This window comes from Nerophis lumbriciformis, linkage group LG17 (genome assembly GCF_033978685.3).
Source record: "Nerophis lumbriciformis linkage group LG17, RoL_Nlum_v2.1, whole genome shotgun sequence".
NCBI classification, from domain to species: domain Eukaryota; kingdom Metazoa; phylum Chordata; class Actinopteri; order Syngnathiformes; family Syngnathidae; genus Nerophis; species Nerophis lumbriciformis.
Genome location: NC_084564.2, coordinates 22,118,250 through 22,138,079, shown reverse-complemented (window position 1 = coordinate 22,138,079; position 19,830 = coordinate 22,118,250). Strand labels below are relative to the sequence as shown.

The window sequence follows — 19,830 nt, the reverse complement described above, 5'->3', positions numbered from 1 at the left end:
CTCCTAATCGCTAAATCCCATGAAATCTTATACGTCTAGTCTCTTACATGAATGAGCTAAATAATATTATTTGATATTTTACGGTAATGTGTTAATAATTTCACACATAAGTCGCTTCTGAGTATAAGTCGCACCCCCGGCCAAACTATGAAAAAAACTGCGACTTATAGTCCGAAAAATACGGTATTTCCATTTTTATCTGTTGATTATGAATTTTTATCTCATAGTTATGACTTACCATTGGGGTATTTTTTTTGTGTGCCGCAACAAGCTTCCATACAATATACTTTCATTGGCAGAAGAAATATTAAATATTGTTCTGGATTCTTAAGAGCTATATTGTTTTTTTTCCATTTTCATTTGTAAAGGTTAAAGGGTAATTTTTAAAATAACTTTTGTTTTATGTGACATCACGCGAGTTCACTTCCTGTTGTCAAATTCCTTCAAGTATATATCGATCACGCTAATCAGAGATAGCACAGTCTGTAGGTTCATTGTACACAAGTGAACAGTTTAGTTGATCAGACAGTAATATGTTTATATACAACTTTAGATTGGGGTATGTCATTTCCTAATGGTGTTAGCATTTAGGCTAGCTAATGAGTAAGCGCTAGCATGATTCTCCAGTAAATGAGCAGTACCACCGGTCTGTGAGTTTATCAAAGTGGTATCAATCACAGTTTCACAATAATTTGAATTTAAAACGGTAACACAAACCGTCGTAAGTACCTAATAGTAATAATAATAACCTTGTCATAATCTCTGATGGATGAGGAATGACAAAGTCAACTATGAGAGAAGAAAACAACAGAAGCCAGTGGCATTAAAGGCCAAGGTTCTGGTGTCGTCAAATGAACACAAGGTCAGCGGAAAATGACACCGGCAAATTGTTGCTTTCATTTCTGAAGCCTTTGTGTGAGTCAGCATTGAAGACTGGGCTACATGGAAATACTTTCAATTATTACTGAGCGGCCTGATCAGTTTGCACGGTGTGTTTGACGTTGGTCCGACACCCACAATGCACCGTAAACACACAAAGATGCACAAACACGTGCATACCAAAACAGATGCAGTCAGTCAAATGTACTTTTCTGCAGGACAAAAAGCTGGGAAAAAATGCAAGAAGCAGAATAATGTGAGTTGTGAATGCTGTTCCAGCATCAGATTCCCAGTTCTCACGCTCCTGCGATTCATTCAGGTCCAATTACGTGTAACAGATACACCTTCTAGATTTCTGCTTCTTTGTTTAGTGGGCTCTGTTTTAACACCTTACACTCGCCTACAATATATGTGGATGCTTACATTAGACTAATATACTGCTAGTCCCCTCATTAGAATTTACATGCTTGTTTAACCTCAGCTAAATTTAGACCACAATTCCAAATTCTATCAAAATCATGTGTAAAAATACACAAAAAGAGTTGGCAAAACTTCAAAGAGGTAAACATTTATTGAATATTATCAGTACTTGCAAAGGGATAACCATAGAAATAAAGTATAAAAGGTTACAAACATATTCATACTCATGTACTTATGTCTTATATGTATTACATTGCAGTATTTATATCTATTATGTTCTGGGGATTGCTGAAGATAGTCACCAAGTGGGACTTTGGTTTACGAGTTGAGGGTGAGCACTGCTAATAACACGTTGGCTAATCTTGGCGTTATATTTACCGGGACAATAAGGTTGACCGACTTTTGGCTGAACAACTTTTTGATGCACTTTATCTTCAAATCCTGCTGCATCAAAACACATCTTAAACTTTAGTGAGCATTTGATGTGAGCGATAACAAAAGGCGAAAAAACAAGACTGTTACAACTATATTGTAATGACCTGTTTGGTTTAATAGTGAAGTTTATAGTTGCGATGTTCGGGTATGCACCTCACCCTGAGTGTGATTATGAAGGGAGCCCTGCCTAGGGCGCGATTGACGCCACGACTGTAGGAGTAAGAATTGAATATTATTTAAAACAATGGCTAAGGTTAACAAACTTATTATAAGGACTGAAGTTTGACCCCAGAACAGATTACATAAATTCTTAAAGCTGTCAAAGTTAATGCATGTAATTATTCACTAATATTTATCACAATAATTATGTAGAAATGCAGATTGATTACGCAATTTATTTTGAGTGCACATGCATTTGACCTTAACCGCAGATAGTTACCTGAAAGGCAGCAGGGGTTGCTATGCGGTCTGTATTTAAAAAAAATGGCCTGTATTTAAATATTTTTTAAATGCCAGTGCAAAGATGAGTGACAATACTCCGACTAGTGTGCACGGTGGCAAATTTCGCTTCAAAATAAACCCAGACAGCACATTAGATAAAACAGATACCAAGTTTTCAGTAAAACATTTAAGTAATGTTCACACACAAATGCAATAAAAATAGTTTTTTGTTTTTTTTAAAGTTCATTGAAATTATGCAAGCAACAGATTTTCTGTGATTAATCAAAATTCAAAAGTGTGCTTGATCTGATTAAAACAAACAAAAAACCCCTGTCCACCAGCCAGCATCCTGCGATGGATTGTACTTGTAGCCTTTAATGTAAAATACAGTATTCATTGGACAGAATGTTGCCGCTTTAGCAGTCCAATGTTGATATCCATCCATCCATCCATTTTCTACCGCTTATTGGCAACACTAAATCGGCCCTAGTGTGTGAATGTGAGTGTGAATGTTGTCTGTCTATCCGTGTTGGCCCTGCGATGAGGTGGCGACTTGTCCAGGGTGTACCCCGCCTTCCGCCCGATTGTAGCTGAGATAGGCTCGAGCACCCCCCGTGGAGTTTGCATGTCCAATGTTAATAGTCAAAACAAAAAGGATGAGCTCCTCAAAGAAATAATGCTGACTTGGCACTATGTAATCTGCTGGCCTGGAGAAGACTACCACTTGCAAACAGGAAACAGAGCAACATGGTGTCCAGTTTCCCGTAAACAGGAGAGCACAAATCAATAGCTTTAGGCTTTGTTTTGTGAAGTTCTGCGTGTGATTGAGAAACACCTTTTCTATCTGTGGGGAAGTAATGTTTTTTCATGAGGATCTGACTAATGTGATGAGTGACGGTCTGCGTCTGTGCATGTGTTGTAGGGTTCTACTCGTCCACAGGACGCATGTTGGCATTAATAAATTATCCAATCGAGTGTTGAAGTGCATTTGAGCGTGTGCGTGCACTTGGCTTGTTGCAGCAACACAACCTGTGTCTACAAAAAAAAAGAGCCCCAGGAAAAGGTCAGGGTAAATGCCTTGTCCAGAGTGATATTTATCCTGGCACGTGATGTGAAAAAAAAGAAGCCTGAAGCAGCATTAACCGCTGCATTTCATACCAATAAAGGTTTATTTGAAAGGTTTATGTTGATTTTAAATGGATGTTGTGGGCATTGGTCAAGTATTTGAATAGCACACAAACCTTTCCAAGATGAAGGTCTTTCAATAAAGGCAGAAAGGACATTTTTGCGCCAAAAGTAATTACCTTTTGTCCCTGAGCTTTGGGAAGAATGCAGCCAACTACACTTTTCACTGTGAAATACTATATTTGTGTGTCTGGTTTTACCACTGCGACATATTTTATACTGTTACTCTTTTTTACATTTTATTTTTAGGAGCTGTCATCAGCCACTCATCAAGTACTGTGTCAAACCCCAACATTAATAAATATAAACAGTACAGTATGTTGATCGCTCAGTACTGTAAAAATTAAAAACCTTGAGAAGATAAATATCGCAGAGCATGGAACATTAAGGTCTCATTTAAAGTCAACAACACAACTAATAACAATGAGGAAGGTAAACAATAAATAATTATAAAGATTATTTACATTTCAACAACAACATCATATTCGCATTCTATTTATGAACGATTAAATAACCATTACAAAATTAAAACTCCATAAGATATTCAAAAAGGTAATGAAATAAATGAATCAGTTGTGAGGATGAGTACAATGGGAAAGTTGACTATGAAAAACAATGACTATGTTTACGCTGCAGGCCAAAGTGTATGGTAAATGGTAAATGAGTTATACTTGTATAGCGCTTTTCTACCTTCAAGGTAGGGCTGGGCAATATATCGATATACTCGATATATCGCGGGTTTGTCTCTGTGCGATATACAAAATGACTACATCGTGATATTCCAGTATACGTTCTCACGCAGTTGCTTTTAGCTGCGGGCATTACACTACAGGCTCTTCTCACAGAGACATAAAACAAGCGCACCTTCTTACATACGTCACATACGTATAGGCCCTCACGGAGCAGAGAGGTAGCGGCATGGGTAACGAGTGGTAATACGAGAGAAAGAAGGTGCGAATCTGGTAACAAATGAAGGAAGAATTAATTCCCAAGAAAAACAGCATCGTCTGGCGGTGGTTTGGCTTCAAGCGGGAATATGTCGAACAGACAACCGTAATTTGTCAAGTGTGGGGCAAAAGTGTTGCTACAAAAAGTAGCATTACTGCTAATATGTAGCATCATTTGAAAAGTCACCTGCTAGAGAATGAAGAGTGCTTATTCCGCATGTCAACATCTCCGTTCGGTGCCACACCAACAAAATGCCGAAGCAACTATTTCCACATCAACAGCGTATAAAAAAAATAGTCAACAACAGAAGGAGATAACGTCCGCAGGAACCTACCACATAGCGAAGGACATACACTATTTGATTTCCTATTATGCAGCTCATTTTTATTTGACACTTATTGAAATATCTTGTGTGACATCATGCACAAAAGTGCACTTTATTTGTTTTAAACTATTGTAGTGGCGTTCTGTACAAAAAGTGCACTTTAATCTAGTGTTGTTTTGATATGTCATCTTAGTGACATCATGCACAAAAGTGCACTCATCGCTTGTTTTAAAATGTCTCTGACAATCTTGCACTTTCTGTTTTGAAATTACATGAATGTTTGTGCCACTGCTTAAGAACTGTTTAATAAATACACTTTTGGTCAATTGACTTAGTTGTGATTTCCCTCTCTGCATGAAAGTTTAAAATGAGCATATATTAATGAAGTATGAACAAGAATGTTTTAATGTAGACACATAGAATCATCATACTGCTGTGATTATATGCATCAAGTGTTCATTCAAGGCTAAGGCAAAATATCGAGATATATATCGTGTATCGTGACATGGCCTAAAAATATCCAGATATTAAAAAAAAGGCCATATCGCCCAGCCCGACTTCAAGGTACTCAAAGCGCTTTGACACTATTTCCACATTCACTCATTCACACACACATTCACACACTGATGGCGGGAGCTGCCATGCAAGGCCCTAACCACGACCCATCAGGAGCAAGGGTGAAGTGTCTTGCTCAAGGACACAACGGATGTGACGAGGTTGGTAGTAGGTGGGGATCGAACCAGGAACCCTCAGGTTGCTGGCACGGCGAGTACTATTGTAGCAAAATTAAGTATTATTGTAGCAAAATTATTTGCAAACGTGTATCTCAATCTGTGCGCATGTAATCCAATTCACGTACGTGCTTATTGTGTGTCAGAGCCGTGTACATGAGTTTTAGATCCACGTATGTGTGTTTTAGATCTGTGTTTGTGTATTTTAGATCCGCGTACATGTGTTTTAAGTTGTCCGTCCGTCCCTTATCAGAAAGAGCCCTCGATAGGCTGTCTACTTATAAGTGACTTTTGCGACACTTCTGCCGTGTAAGATTCGTGAGTGTGTAATACAACGTGTGCAAGCGCATTCAGAAGCACATGCGTGTAATACAATATGCGCGTGCATATCTATGATCTGCGAGAAGCAGGAATCTATCGGCTGTCTTTTTTACAAGTGGCTTTTGCAACACTTCTGCTGTGTAAGATTTGAGTGAGTGATTCAGATTTGTGAGCATGTAATACGTGTGCGCGCGCATTCAGAAGTGCGTGTTATACGATCGGTGTGTGCGTATCTGAGGTGTGCCTACATTTAAATAACCATGGAAGAGACCACGCAATTTAAACCAATCAGAAACAACGCACAGTAAAGGTGCGAGAAAGAGATACGCCATGACCCGTCTTACGTTGTTTTTGATTGGTTTAAATTGCATAGTGTCTTCCGTGGTTGGTTAAATGTAGGCACAGTATATTGATGGCTTGGTCTGGGATTGGTTATTTTGATCAATCAATCAGAGTTACTCGGACTATGCCAAGCAGCTTGGTTTTCGCAGCTTGAAGCTGCGAAAACCAAAGTGTATAATTATGAAAAAAATATAGAGTAGCGAATGGGGAATATAAACGTGAGAAAAGTGAAGTGAGGCGTGTCGCATGAGAAAGGGTTAAATTGCGTGACTGTCACACTCAAAGCGTGAAGCTTTTCAGCTGTGAGCAACTGTTCGAGCGTGGTCCATCGATGTTGACTTCAACACAGAATAATATGATCAGTGGCTGCAAGGCGCCAACTAGTGCTGAATATAAGGAAAGGCCAGGGGGAGTTACAGACAGACAACTTTATTTACACGTTCAAATTGCTGTACAGACAAACAACTCTTCTACGGCAGAAGTGTCGCAAAAGTCACGTGTAAAAAAGACAGCCAAAAACGGTTCCTGCTCCTCACAGATCATAGAAATGCAGGCGCATGCACTTCTGGATGCGTGCGCACAAGTTGTATTACGCGCTCACAAATCTGGATGCGCTCTCTCATATCTTACATGGCAGAAGTGTCGCAAAAGTCACGTGTAAGTAGACAGTCTATTAAGGGTTCTTTCTGATAAATAACAGACAACTTAAAACACACGTACGAAGATCTAAAACATATACGTGAATCTAAATACACACACTCGGATTGGTATATAGACACACAAATTAGTACACACGCACACGCACAGATTGAGATTGACAGTTGCAAATAATTGTGCTACAATAATACTTCCATAAAAGTGACGCGAATCGGATTTTTTATAAACTTCACTGTTGACACTGCAAGTAAAATGTGATCTTTATCAGACTCCAGTATAAACGCGCACAGGCCCAAATGTGCCCTCGACGTCACTTGCATGCGTACTTCGATAAAGTGAAAACAAAGGAAGTTGACCAGATTCCGTAAATGAACAAGGAAGTCGCTACTACTACTACAAAATAAAATAATTTGCCACACCTTAAAAATGTGTGTTTTTACGTGAAAATAAATAAAGTAATATGATGTATGAATGTATATATATATATATATATATATATATATATAGTGTAATATTTGGGAGGCTTCTAATCTTTTTATGACTGTTAAGTAGACGCAATACGAACATCAGTGTGGATCTACGTTAGCTTTATTTTTCAGCTCACTCACGTAAACAACTTACGCAATGTACGCAACGTGTCAATTCCGGTCCTTCAACAATCGTTATTTCTTTGAAATCCAAATAAATATCCATATATTACATATAGCCTATTATTTGCACACTATTGACTAGTGATGCACCGAAATTTTGCCCGTCCGAAAATTGAAATCGGATGTTGTGATGACGTATCCACTTCCACTGGCGGCCTGCATCTTTCCCGGCGCACCCGAGTGACCTAGCTCGCCCAAAGCTGACGAAAAGGTCACATCAGGTCGCATCGCCGTTTAGACTGAAGTCACATTTGAAAAGATCAGTTTCCAATTGGATTCGAATTTCCTTTTGATGTGGCCTGAATCTGATGCGAAAACATCAGAATTGAAGCACTTTGTGTAGCGTTTAGACTGGCAAAAAAAATCTGATCTGTGTCACTATTGGGCAAAAAAATCTGTTTTGGTGTGCAGTGTATACAGGGCCTATGTTATCTATATTTGTCAATGCAAGGACTTGTATCAGTCAAAGTTACGGATGTCCGATAGTGGCTTTTTGCCGATATCCGATATTCCGATATTGTCCAACTCTTTAATTACCGATACCAACCGATACCGATATCAACCGATATATACAGTTGTGGAATTAACACATTATTATGCCTAATTTGGACAACCGGGTATGGTGAAGATAAGGTACTTTTAAAAAAATAAATAAGATAAATAAATTAAAAACATTTTCTTGAATAAAAAAGAAAGTAAAACAATATAAAAACAGTTACATAGAAACTAGTAATTAATGAAAATTAGTAAAATTAACTGTTAAAGGTTAGTACTATTAGTGGACCAGCAGCACGCACAATCATGTGTGCTTACGGACTGTATCCCTTGCAGACTGTATTGATATATATTGATATATAATGTAGGAACCAGAATATTAATAACAGGAAGCAACAACCCTTTTGTGTGAATAGGCTCCAGCGCCCCCCGCGACCCCAAAGGGAATAAGCGGTAGAAAATGGATGGATGGATGGATGGAGTGTAAATGGGGGAGGGAGGTTTTTTTTGGGTTGGTGCACTAATTGTAAGTGTATCTTGTGTTTTTTATGTTGATTTGATAAAAAAAAAAAAAAACACATACTGATAATAAAAAAAACGATACCGATATAGTTTCCGTTATTACATTTTAACGCATTTATCGGCAGGCCGATATTATCGGACATCTCTAGTCAAAATGATCTGTCTTGAGCGTGGATTTCATGTTAGTTTAACCAATCAGATAATTTATCCCTCCCACACCCTTTTTGATGGGTGACTAACAAAATGTTTGAATGTATAAATGAATTATAATTTTTATAACGCTTTTTCGCAATATTCTCAAAGCTCCTTACATTGGCAAACCCATACATTCAGTTTGGTGGTTAGCTACATTTATTTGAATTCTGTTCTATCGCATTCTATTTTTCAAGAACCAACTTCAATCTCAGGGCATTTAATCAACCGCAGCTGGACTACTTGGTTTGTCTTGGAAGACGTTTTGCCTCTCATTAGAGTAGGTTCAGTTCGTGTTCATAGACTTAAAGTTCGTGCTCATAGACTTAAAGTGGTCAGATTTAGTCTAGCCGCTGGTGCCAAAACCCCAAATGTTTATACTCCAAAACCAAGAGGGTGTGCCTGGGCAAGGATGGTTTCGCCCTGTCGTAGTGAGAAAAACAACTGTATTGAAGCAAACGAGCAATCCGACTGTCAAAGCCAGTGACAGTCGTTGAAGTGTAATACCCCCTCATTAGCATTGAGGTATTGTGTGGCAGAACGATCGCTGTGTATCGACTACTACCAGTCCTAAATAGTCGGAATCCCCCACATAAGCATTCCATTCAGTTGTAAACCAATGGCACAAATGACATTCTGGTCATTGTACTGGGATGTTGTGTTGGTTAAAATTCTTCTGAGTTTTTCAGATAGACCTGATACAAATGGAATTACAATATTTTTTCGTCTGTCACATTTTTCCCCTATCTTCCACTTTAGTAGAGTGGATGAGGAAGAAAAAGGTAACAGTCTGACTGATACATATGGAAAGACAATATTTTTGTGTCTTAAAAATTATGAAGTCATCTTTTTTATAACCCCAAAAGGGTAAAAACGTTAAGTAGATCAATGCCCGAAATGCAACACTTTGCTTACCTTGGTGGTGTCATCGTGGGATCGTTGATAGCGTTTCCAGCGGCAACCGTAGATCCCAGTGATACAGGACAAACACAGCTGGCGCTCATAGACTTGGAGGGGTTGGTGTTTGACCATCCTCCTTCCGTCAGTCCTGCTCCCGCAAGTCAAACATCCCACTGATCAGAAGGACACTGTAATGCAATAAGAAGGACACTAGATTATTCATATTTGAGATGGATGAAAGGATCAATACATGCTGGGCCTGCTATGACGTAGCAGGCCTTTGTCAAGTGAAGTTGTATCTTAACAGCGTGGAGCTTTTTAAAAAGACCCGCTGCCAGTAAGTGCAGGGTGTCAATAATATAAACAAGGCCTATTTAGAGAAGCTGCTGATTCAGCACTGACACTCAATCAGCTACAATATGACAACATGGCTCACACAAGTTTATGGGTTTGTCATAGTGGGTGATGTTTTAGCGCAGCAGCACGATAACACTTCCTGCTGTAATCATGCAGTCAGTCTGAAGCTGTGGGAAGTTGCTCATAAGCATCTGCTGCAGTGGTCGCCTTTCCTGTTATTAGTGCAACTGCTCTTTGGAGGGCGGGTCGGAAGGGGCCAAGAGTACATCATGAAGCAAGATCACCTCAAGTACACGGCATCCCACGCTTCTTTAAAGAGATTCAATCAACTATGCGTACATTTTGACATTTATACACGTTTTGCCTGGCCAACTCCACACCATAGTGCAGAGGCTGTTTCACTGCTAGTAATTGTTATCATTTATCCAAATAAATATAAAAATTAATCAATATTATTGTCAGCATTATTTTGAAACCAATAATCATAATATACAACAATAATGCAAGTAACGAGTGTATAAACCTTTATTTCTCATTACAGTATAACTGTTGACCATTTTACTGGAATTGGAATGTAAATAACTTTTTGTAATCCTAAACACAAAATAAAATGAACTCTAATTTATGTAAGCAAAACTTTAACTTGGATGAAAAGTGAACATCTTAAGTGCAATTTTTTCCTAGTTGGAAACACTCGGTTGGGCGTTTTTTTAAGTGGGGGTGGGGGGTGTTGCCATTAAGGCATTCTGGCTCACTCGTCCGTGTTGATGGGCTCATATTGCCCATCCGGTTTGAAGCTGAAATATCCCCACAACAGGACATTTGGCTTTGTAATCAATATTCTTTCCTCTTAATTCTTCTTACTTTGCGAAACTTCTCACGAGCGAGTCCCGAGTACGGAGGCAATATCCGTGAATCCTGTGTGTGTAAGCAAGTGATCTCGCGTTCAGTTTATTCTACTGTTAAATAAACGTGCTCAGGTGCCGAGAGCAATGCACAGCGTTAGACTTCTTTCTCTCTGTTTAAAGCGAGAGACAAAGAAAACTAACATCGTACATTGCAATTTATCTATGGCAAAGTTATCGATTTCATTTTCATTTATTGTTCGATTTATTGACTTACTATGGGCCCAGGCCTACAAACAAGTCATAAAATATTAAAGTAACATTTTTACACCCGTGCCAACAAATCACGTTCAATCCTACTTATATGGTGCCAGTTTATAACAGACAAAATGATCATTTCTTAAAATCGATAAATCTATCAGTTATTTTTCCGATTATTTTGTAGATCCTATTTATTTTTGTATAATTTTTTATTGTTGTGGTGAACCACATTTAACGAATACATTCCCTAAAAAAACTGACTTCCTCTGGCATTCTGGAAAATTGCTCTTAATTAGTGAAGGGTACCTTTCACATTTGAACCGATGGTGCCTATAACCGATACCTGGGGTAGGTACTTGACAAAAACTTTCAAATGCAAAATATATTTGGAAAAGACCTAGTAATGTTTCCAATGGTATTTGAACCATTGTGATAGGTCAAAAATTAAGGAAGCTGTTATCATAAATGCATGAAATGCATGAAATAAAAAGTAAACTTATTAAATAACCGAAAGAAAACCACTTAATGGGAAACATTTAACTTGTGATTGTGTAATTTCTAATTATTTAATTATGTTGAGTAGCAATGTTAGAATTACCAGAAAAATAGCTTTTAACATCCATATTTCCTGGAATTTTCAAATGGGGTTTTCAACAGAGGGTTTTCTGAGAAGGCAATCTAAAATCAATCTATTTACATAATAAAAACATCATAAAATGCCATTTAGAGCGAATAACTGCACATTATACTATGATACTATCGGAGCATAGTGGAGTCAAGCGTGTAATCAAATGACGGCAGCAAGCATCATGGCTGCTGTCTCGAAAGGACAATCAACTATGATGGAATTTACAGACTGCCTTTATATTTCAGGATTTTAAAGACAGACCATTATACAAACACTAGTACATATAAGTAAGGTGATATTAACTTATCTTTGTGTATATTTCTTTACAATCTTGCGATGTAAAATTTTGCGTGTTGGTTTTTTCGCCGTTTTCATACAGACCCAAAAGTTTTGATGTCGAGGCACTCCCGGAAAATGTCAACTACGTCAGTTGGTACAAAAATAACTCTACACAGAGAAAACGACGACGCACATCACCTCGAACTGGGTGGTCACAAGCCGCCGCAGCAATAGAGATAAGTAGGTCAGCGACTGACTGTCACGTACTTACCTGGGAATAAATACTGGTACTGTTTGAGTTGGCTTAGTCAGCAATCGGACGTGACATCAAGTGCAACAAAGGCATCGAAAGATGGCAGTATTTCATTTTACAAGAATCATTAACCGGTGTTATTTGGTTTGTCAGTCGGTGCCTATAAAAAGTACCAAATCCGGTACCCATCCCTACCCTTGATGCTGTTTATTTAAGTGCTCGTATGATAGAGACCATATATTACAACCAATCAAGCTGACAAATGCTCTTCAGTCCCATAAAACGTGCATGCCAAATTTCGTGGCAATCCGGCTAAACACTGCAAAGTTACAGCAGGCACACTGAGCTTTGTGAGATATTTCAATTGAAATTTGATTTATGGGGTTTAATAACAACACCACCATGTGTTGTATTTCTTAGAAAAGTAATAGCACAAGCAACACAGTTGGGGTGCATGTTTTCGCAAACACTAACGAGATTTGTGTGCAGCTGTCCAGGAGTAGAAAAGCCTACACAAGCAGTACGACTTACATAAACTGTATGAATATCATTGCTAGGTCTGTTTAGCCATTTATCTAAAAAAATGAATTGAACTGATCAGAATACAAATTATTCAAAAAGCATCAGAGACGAGATCAGTCAATCAATCAATCAATGTTTACTTATATAGCCCTAAATCACGAGTGTCTCAAAAGGATGCACAAGCCACAACGACATCCTCAGCTCAGATCCCACAACAGGGCAAGGAAAAACTCAACCCAATGGGACAATGAGAAAACTTGGAGGGGACCGCAGATTTGGGGCCCCTCCCAACCCCCTGGGCGACCGGTGAAATGGACGTCGAGTGGATCTAGCATAATATTGTGAGAGTCCAGTCCATAGTGGATCTAACATAATAGTGAGAGTCCAGTCCATAGTGGGGCCAGCGGGAGACCAACACGAGCGGAGACAGGTCAGCAGCGCAGAGACGTCCCGAACCGATGCACAGACGAGCGGTCCACCCCGGGTCCCGGCTTTGGACAGCCTGCGCTTCATCCGTGGCCACCGAACCTGTGACCCCACCCTCCACGAAAGAGAGGGGGGCAGAGCAGAAAAGAAACGGCAGATCAACTGGTCTAAAGAGGACGTAATGTATTTAAAAAATTGTTATTTTGTTCTTCTACACTTTGACAACTCAACAATTTTGTTGGCATGGCTACAAAACAACAAACTTGCGATTGTTCAGACAGGCATGAACCACCAGACTCTAGTGATTGGTTTGAGGATATTACTTCCAACGAATAAAAAAAATTTGCTTGGATTGGAGTCAGTATTTGCCTGAAATACATAAGAAATATGATGAATCTCCATGAGTTTGCACCACAGGAAGATCCTGATTATTTCTGCAGGAAATCAAGCAGTGGTTGAATTTAGGGGGGAGGGTTAAAGAGACGCTACACAGAAAAAAAATAAACCCTTAGACAGCGCCTGTCATCTCCTTTTCTGCTGCTTCACTTCCTGTGATCAAAAAAATTGCAGTGAGGAAAAAGAGGAGGAAACGTTTCAGCATTTTCCTTGGAAGACAAAAAAGTGTCGCTACAAAAGCAAAAAGTACCAATCACAATTTTCTATTGAGGCGTTTCAAACAAACAAGTCACTAAGCAAGTGGGAAAATGACAATTGTATACCTGTTTAAAAGAATGTCATCCCATTTGTCAATTAAAATAATATCTTATGACTGCATTCACTTCGATGTTTGATATTCTACTACAAAACCAACTTTTGTTACCTACTGGTACCTGTTTTTGCGTATTTGGGATCTGCATAAGTCCTGAAAATTTGAAAACAAATCATGGACGCATGGCAAAGATATTTATAAAACAATACTGCCTTCCATCATAGTTCCTCCAAACAAGTTGTTGGCCAATTTGTGCCGTTTTCCCCCAATTGTGACGTATGGTAAAAATGTATTCAAAAAAATTTCCGCGAGTCTGTTATTGTAGTCAAACATTGTAGTCAATAAGCTCCTTCTTTTTCTCCATCCTCTTGTTGTGAGGCAGACTGGCTCGTACATGCACACGCATCCTCCTCCGCTGTTGCCATTTCTAATACAAAGCAGCGGATAGTTCTAAACCATATCTGTCAGTAGACTCCATATGGAAGCGCTAAAAACTACTACATGGCTGACTGGGAGAAGACGCAGTCAAAGTGGAGCCATGTAAATTAGACCGCCCACAAAACGGAGCATCCTGAAGAGGTGGTCAGAAAGTGGCTTGAAGATGGTCTGTTAAACAATCTATGCAAAATTTAGACCAAACAACCACCATTACATGTTATGTAGACCAGTGTTTTTCAACCACTGTGCCGCGGTACACCAGTGTGCCGTGAGATACAGTCTGGTGTGCCGTGGGAGATAATCTAATTTCACCTATTTGGGTTAAAAATATTTTTTGCAAACCAGTAATTATAGACTGCAAACTATGTGTTGTTGTTGAGTGTCTGTGCTGTCTAGAGCTGGGCAGAGTAACCGTGTAATACTCTTCCATATCAGTAGGTGGCAGCCGGTAGCTAATTGCTTTGTAGATGTCGGGAACAGCGGGAGGCAGTGTGCAGGTAAAAAGGTATCTAATGCTTAAACCAAAAATAAACAAAAGGTGAGTACTCTTAAGAAAAGGCATTGAAGTTTAGGGAAGGCTATGCAGAACGAAACTAAGACTGAACTGGCTACAAAGTAAACAAAAACAGAATGCTGGACAACAGCAAAGACTTACTGTGGAGCAAAGACGACGTCCACAAAGTACATCCGAACATGACATGACAAACAACATTGTCCCCACAAAGAAGGATAAAGACAAGTGAAATATCCTTGATTGCTAAAACAAAGTAGACGCGGGAAATATCGCTCAAAGGAAGACATGAAACTGCTACAGGAAAATACCAAAAAAAGAGAAAAAGCCACTAAAATATGATGATTTCTGCTGGTGGTGTGCCTTCGGATTTTTTCAACGCAAAAATTGTGCGTTTGCTCAAAAAAGGTTGAAAAACACTGATGTAGACCACAAAGATGTAAATGTAAAAAATGTAGATGTAAGAATTTTTTTTTTAATCATAATATGACCCCATCCATTCATCCATTTTCTACGGCTTGTCCTTTTCCTTTAAGGGCTTTCCTCTTTATGCTAGGAGGACATATAAAGATTTTGTGGTTTGTTTTTTGGGTTGTTGGTTTAAGCAAAAAGTACAATGCACATTTGTAGTTATTGTCTGAGGAAGAACCTATTTCATTTTGGTGCAGAGTAGGTGTAGGATGAGACATCTATTTGGACTGTTTGCTGTTAAACAAACAGAGATCACTAGGGTCCAAACTTGTGTTATACATAAGTGAGGCGTTCCTTATGGCACCCCTTTAAGTCCTCTCATTTTTGTCAATTACAAATGTTTTTCTAAAGTGATTTTAAGTGATTTTTACACTTCTTTACTTCAGATGCAGTCAGTAGTCATTTGTTCAACATCTTTAGTTTTACTAGTGGTGTTACCCAAAGTTCCATTTTAGGCCCTCTCTTTTTAATCAACCTGGCAATTAAATTGGTGGGCTGCGAGTTTAGCTAAAAAAAGAACTCGAGGGAGCAGATTTCTAAAAACACTGGAGTGCTGACATAGAGGTGATCTTTGACTCGCTTTATATTAAGGTCCTTAAAAACAGAAGAGCGCTCCTGTAAGGCTGACAAAATAAATAGACCAAAATTTAATTTCTACTGTGGAGGACGCTGGTTCTCTGGAATATACAAAATAAGACTATAAGTGAATGGAAAAGTCGCCCCACTTTGTCCTTATCATTCTGGAAATGTGGCCCCCAAAACAATTTAGGATAAAATTAGAAAACGTTTAGCATTCCCCACCTCACACGTTTTTTAGGATACAAGCGGTCTGTCGGTCTATTGTTATGCTTTAGGTTGCGTGCAAAAATTCGGGTTACAAGCCTCCCCACCTCTAGTTGGCGAAGCGAACGTCACAGTGAAAACCACAAGGTCCGACCAACACATCGGATGTCTGACTCGCGAGTATTAACTAATAGCTAGCAAGACTTTGATTTTCCAACCATAGGTCTGAAGAAAGTGAGTGTGAAAGACAGTACTAAGAAGAAAAAGCAGATGAGTTAAAGAATTAAAGAAATAAATCATCGAAAAGTATGTGTAGCTGACCTGGAGAAGCAGTACAATGTAGCACTGCTAGTCTAGCAAAAGGAGTCAAAAGCTATAATAACGTCATAACAAGGGAGCTAAACATACTAATCAGAAGCTGCTGATGGTGTGTTTGACTGAGAGATGCCTTAAAAGTCTGATCTCCAAGGTCAATTCTGTACATTATTATTAGGCAGCACGGTGGAAGAGGGTTTAGTGCGTCTGCCTCACAATACGAAGGTCCTGAGTAGTCGTGAGTTCCATCCCGGCCTCGGGATCTTTCTGTGTGGAGTTTGCATGTCCTCCCCGTGACTGCGTGGGTTCCCTCCGGGTACACCGGCTTCCTCCCACCTCCAAAGACATGCACCTGGGGATAAGTTGATTGTCAACACTAAATTGGCCCTAGTGTGTGAATGTGAGTGTGAATGTTGTCTGTCTATCTGTGTTGGCCCTGCAATGAGGTGGCGATTTGTCCAGGGTGTACCCCGCCTTCCGCCCGATTGTAGCTGAGATAGGCTCCAGCGCCCCCCGCGACCCCGAAGGGAATAAGCGGTAGAAAATGGATGGATGGATGGATTATTACATTACTTCATAGAACTACTGTAGTTGTTTGCAGTAAAGTCTATGGTATTGTTTGTAAAACAATATTTGTTATCGAGAAGTTCACCTAATAGCATGTAACATGTTAAATTTGTAGTGTTTCTGGGTGGTCCAGAATGGAATAAAATACATTTCACTGTGAATTAAAAAACAACAACAGCCTGCATGTTAACTTTTAGTTATACAGGTGACATATTAACTTTTCCTTGTTACATTTACAGCTTTTGCACTTAAAAAAAAAAAGTTTTTGGCTTTTTGTTTAAATGCATTTTTAGAATGTTCTGCGGGTCGCACTTTGCACACCTCTGTGATAAGCCAACTTCAGTTACATTTTAAGGTAAATTTAATAGATTTTTAGTCACTATGGTGTGAAACTAGCTTGTCTGAGGTTAGGACAAAACAACTGAAAATATAAACAAATATAAATCATTTGTTCAGGGTTTAGAGGAGCCCCAATTGTATTATATATGTATAAAGGGAGACACTTTGAAAGCCCTCCTGTTGGACCAAATCTCTTACATAGTAAATGTCAGGGCCGGCCTGATAAAAGGTGCATGTGGATAACTTAAACATGACTCACAGATACTGCCTTTGACAAGAACAATGAATGGATGTGAAGAGCTTGCACAATGACATCATCTTGGCCATGACATAACAGCAAGAGATGATTTGTGATGGAAGAAAATTGTACAAGATGCCAAAAATCAACTTCCAGGTCGATGCGTGATCCAACCAATGTTCTCAAGAGCTTGTTCAGAGTTGAAATAGAGAACAAATGAAGAAGAAAAAAAGCAATATGGAGGCTTGGCAGTATCGGGCCGTGAGTGTGAGAGAGTTGATTAGTGACACATGAGCGATAAGCCTCGCTGCGACAACCAGCTTTGACAGTTATTACATCAGAGCTGCTAAAAGTCTGTTCAGTACGGACTAGGACAGGACAGAGCGTCTTCAAAATGTTTACTTCTTAATTGACGGCGTTTATAAGGCATATTGCAGCTGTTCAATTTAGTAGTTGACGACGGTGTTGTCAAGTAAATCCCCCTGAGAACAAGCGTCCTTTGCAGTTTATGGTATATTTCTTTTGTCATAGTCACACATTTTGGAAAAAAATATTCAAAACACAAATGTTTACTACAGAGCTCAGAGAAATGGCCATCCTGCTCAACTTACCTTGCAAGTTTCAACTAAAAAAATTAAAATTCATATTTATAAAATGTTATTTATTGTTAACATGTTAAGATAGGTTGCGATTAGTGCACCTGTTGAGAGCTAGCGATCAGCGCGTCGTCTTCAGCTAGCAATTTGTGTGCTAGTTGTCAGACAGCAATTAGCGCACCAACTGTCAACTAGCGATTACTGCTGCAGTTAACAGCTAGAAATTAGCGTGTCAGTTTTCAGCTAGAAATTAGTGCGCTGGTTGACACCTATCAATTAGTGCGCCAGTTGTCTGATAGCAAGTCGCCGGGTAGCGATGAGTGCACCATTAAGTTAGCTAGCAATGGGCGCACCAGTTTTCAGTGAGGATTAGCGAGCTAGCTGCCAGCTGCTGCTTAATGCGGCAGTTGTCTGCTAACGATTAACGCACAGTTGTCAGTTAGGGATTAGCGCACCAATTGTCAACTAGTGATTGGTTTGCCAACAGCGTGCCAGTTTTCAGCTAGCAATTCGTGCGCTAGTTGTCAGCTAGCAATCAGCGCGGCAGTTGTCAGATAGCAAGTTGCCAGGTAGCAATGAGTGCATCTATAGTTAGCTGGCGATTGGCGCACCAGTTTTCAGTGATGATTAGCGAGCAAGCTGCCAGCTACTGTTTAACGCGCCAGTTGTCTGCTAACTATTAATGCACAGTTGTCAGCTAGCGGTTAGCACATCAGTGTTCAGTTAGGCATTAACACACTAGTTGTTAGCTAGCGATTAGTGCGCTAGTTGCCAGGTAGCTTTTAGTGACACTATACTGTATAATTTTGATAACTTATTATTGCGCAATAACAAGGTACATTTGGGACTAGTTTAACTTAAAAACATTTTTACCAGATTTATAAGTAAGGGGTCCCCGCTCCACCTGTCCATCAGTTTGGTGGTCACTGGCCTGGAAAGCATAGAAGAAACCTGCTGCAGAGAACAATAGCTGGTAGTCAGGAGGATATTTTGAGAAAATATTTTTTTTCCACTCAGGCTCACATTGATTGCTGCGTTATATTCCGACAGGTCCTGTGCATCGTCATCACGGGGACTCTAATAACATGATCTCTGCAAGACCTAAAATGTATTACATAAAGCCTTATTGTGTGCTTGTGTGTCACTTCAGAAGACAGCAAGGTGATTACCACATCACAATGGCATCTACAGCGAATGAATGCTAGCTGGGCCACAGGACGACTCTGGAAAAGCAATACAGCAAGCGGATAAACGTGTTCCATAGATCTTCAAGTGCGATCATAAATATCTTTAGTTCGATACATCCAATCCTGACTAACTGCTGGCATCAATCTTCCCCACGAGGCAAGCCACCACAAAACACTTTCACACTGCAGAGTCAGCAGTTTTTCTGTATCTGTTTTAAAACTGTAAAGGTCCCCTGTGAAGCAAATTTTACATTTTAATGATGTTCTGACAGGAAAATGTCACTGAAGCCTGTTTATGAGCAACAAACGTGAGACAAATATATCATCTTCCTTACTTGTTTTCTCATCCAAACACATTGATGTATAAACAGAAATCTTAAATAAAGCTCGAAGGTCTGCCAACTTTCTATCAGTTAGCTACAGACGTGGAGCATTTAGTTTTTCCAGCTATTAGGCTGGAATGTATGATGTTGCTATTAAAAATGTGAAATGTTGGCACTGCAGCTCACACAGCTATGCTAGTCTTGCGAACGCCCCCAATCTTTGATGTTACTTTGTTGCATATGGTACGTGGCATCTACTGTATTCAGTCCCTCCAGAATTTGGCGGGCTCTTTCTGTGATGGCTGCAACCTAAAAAGCCTGAATTCACGGCAGCTTTTT

The 19,830-nt window shown here is 39.4% G+C and overlaps 1 protein-coding gene across 4 annotated transcripts in view; it reads right to left on the bottom strand.

Moving 5' to 3' along the window:
- gdpd5b (glycerophosphodiester phosphodiesterase domain containing 5b) overlaps nucleotides 1-19,830 on the bottom strand; it is a 75,545-nt gene that overhangs the window by 41,327 nt on the left and 14,388 nt on the right. For all 4 annotated transcript variants that reach the window (XR_009816602.2, XR_009816603.2, XM_061972740.2 and 1 more), the window contains exon 2: nucleotides 9,459-9,631. Coding sequence is in view for 2 of the 4 variants with exons in the window: in XM_061972740.2 (XP_061828724.1) it covers nucleotides 9,459-9,575 (117 nt within the window). In the remaining 2 variants the exon portion in view is untranslated. The remainder of the gene's footprint in view (nucleotides 1-9,458; nucleotides 9,632-19,830) is intronic.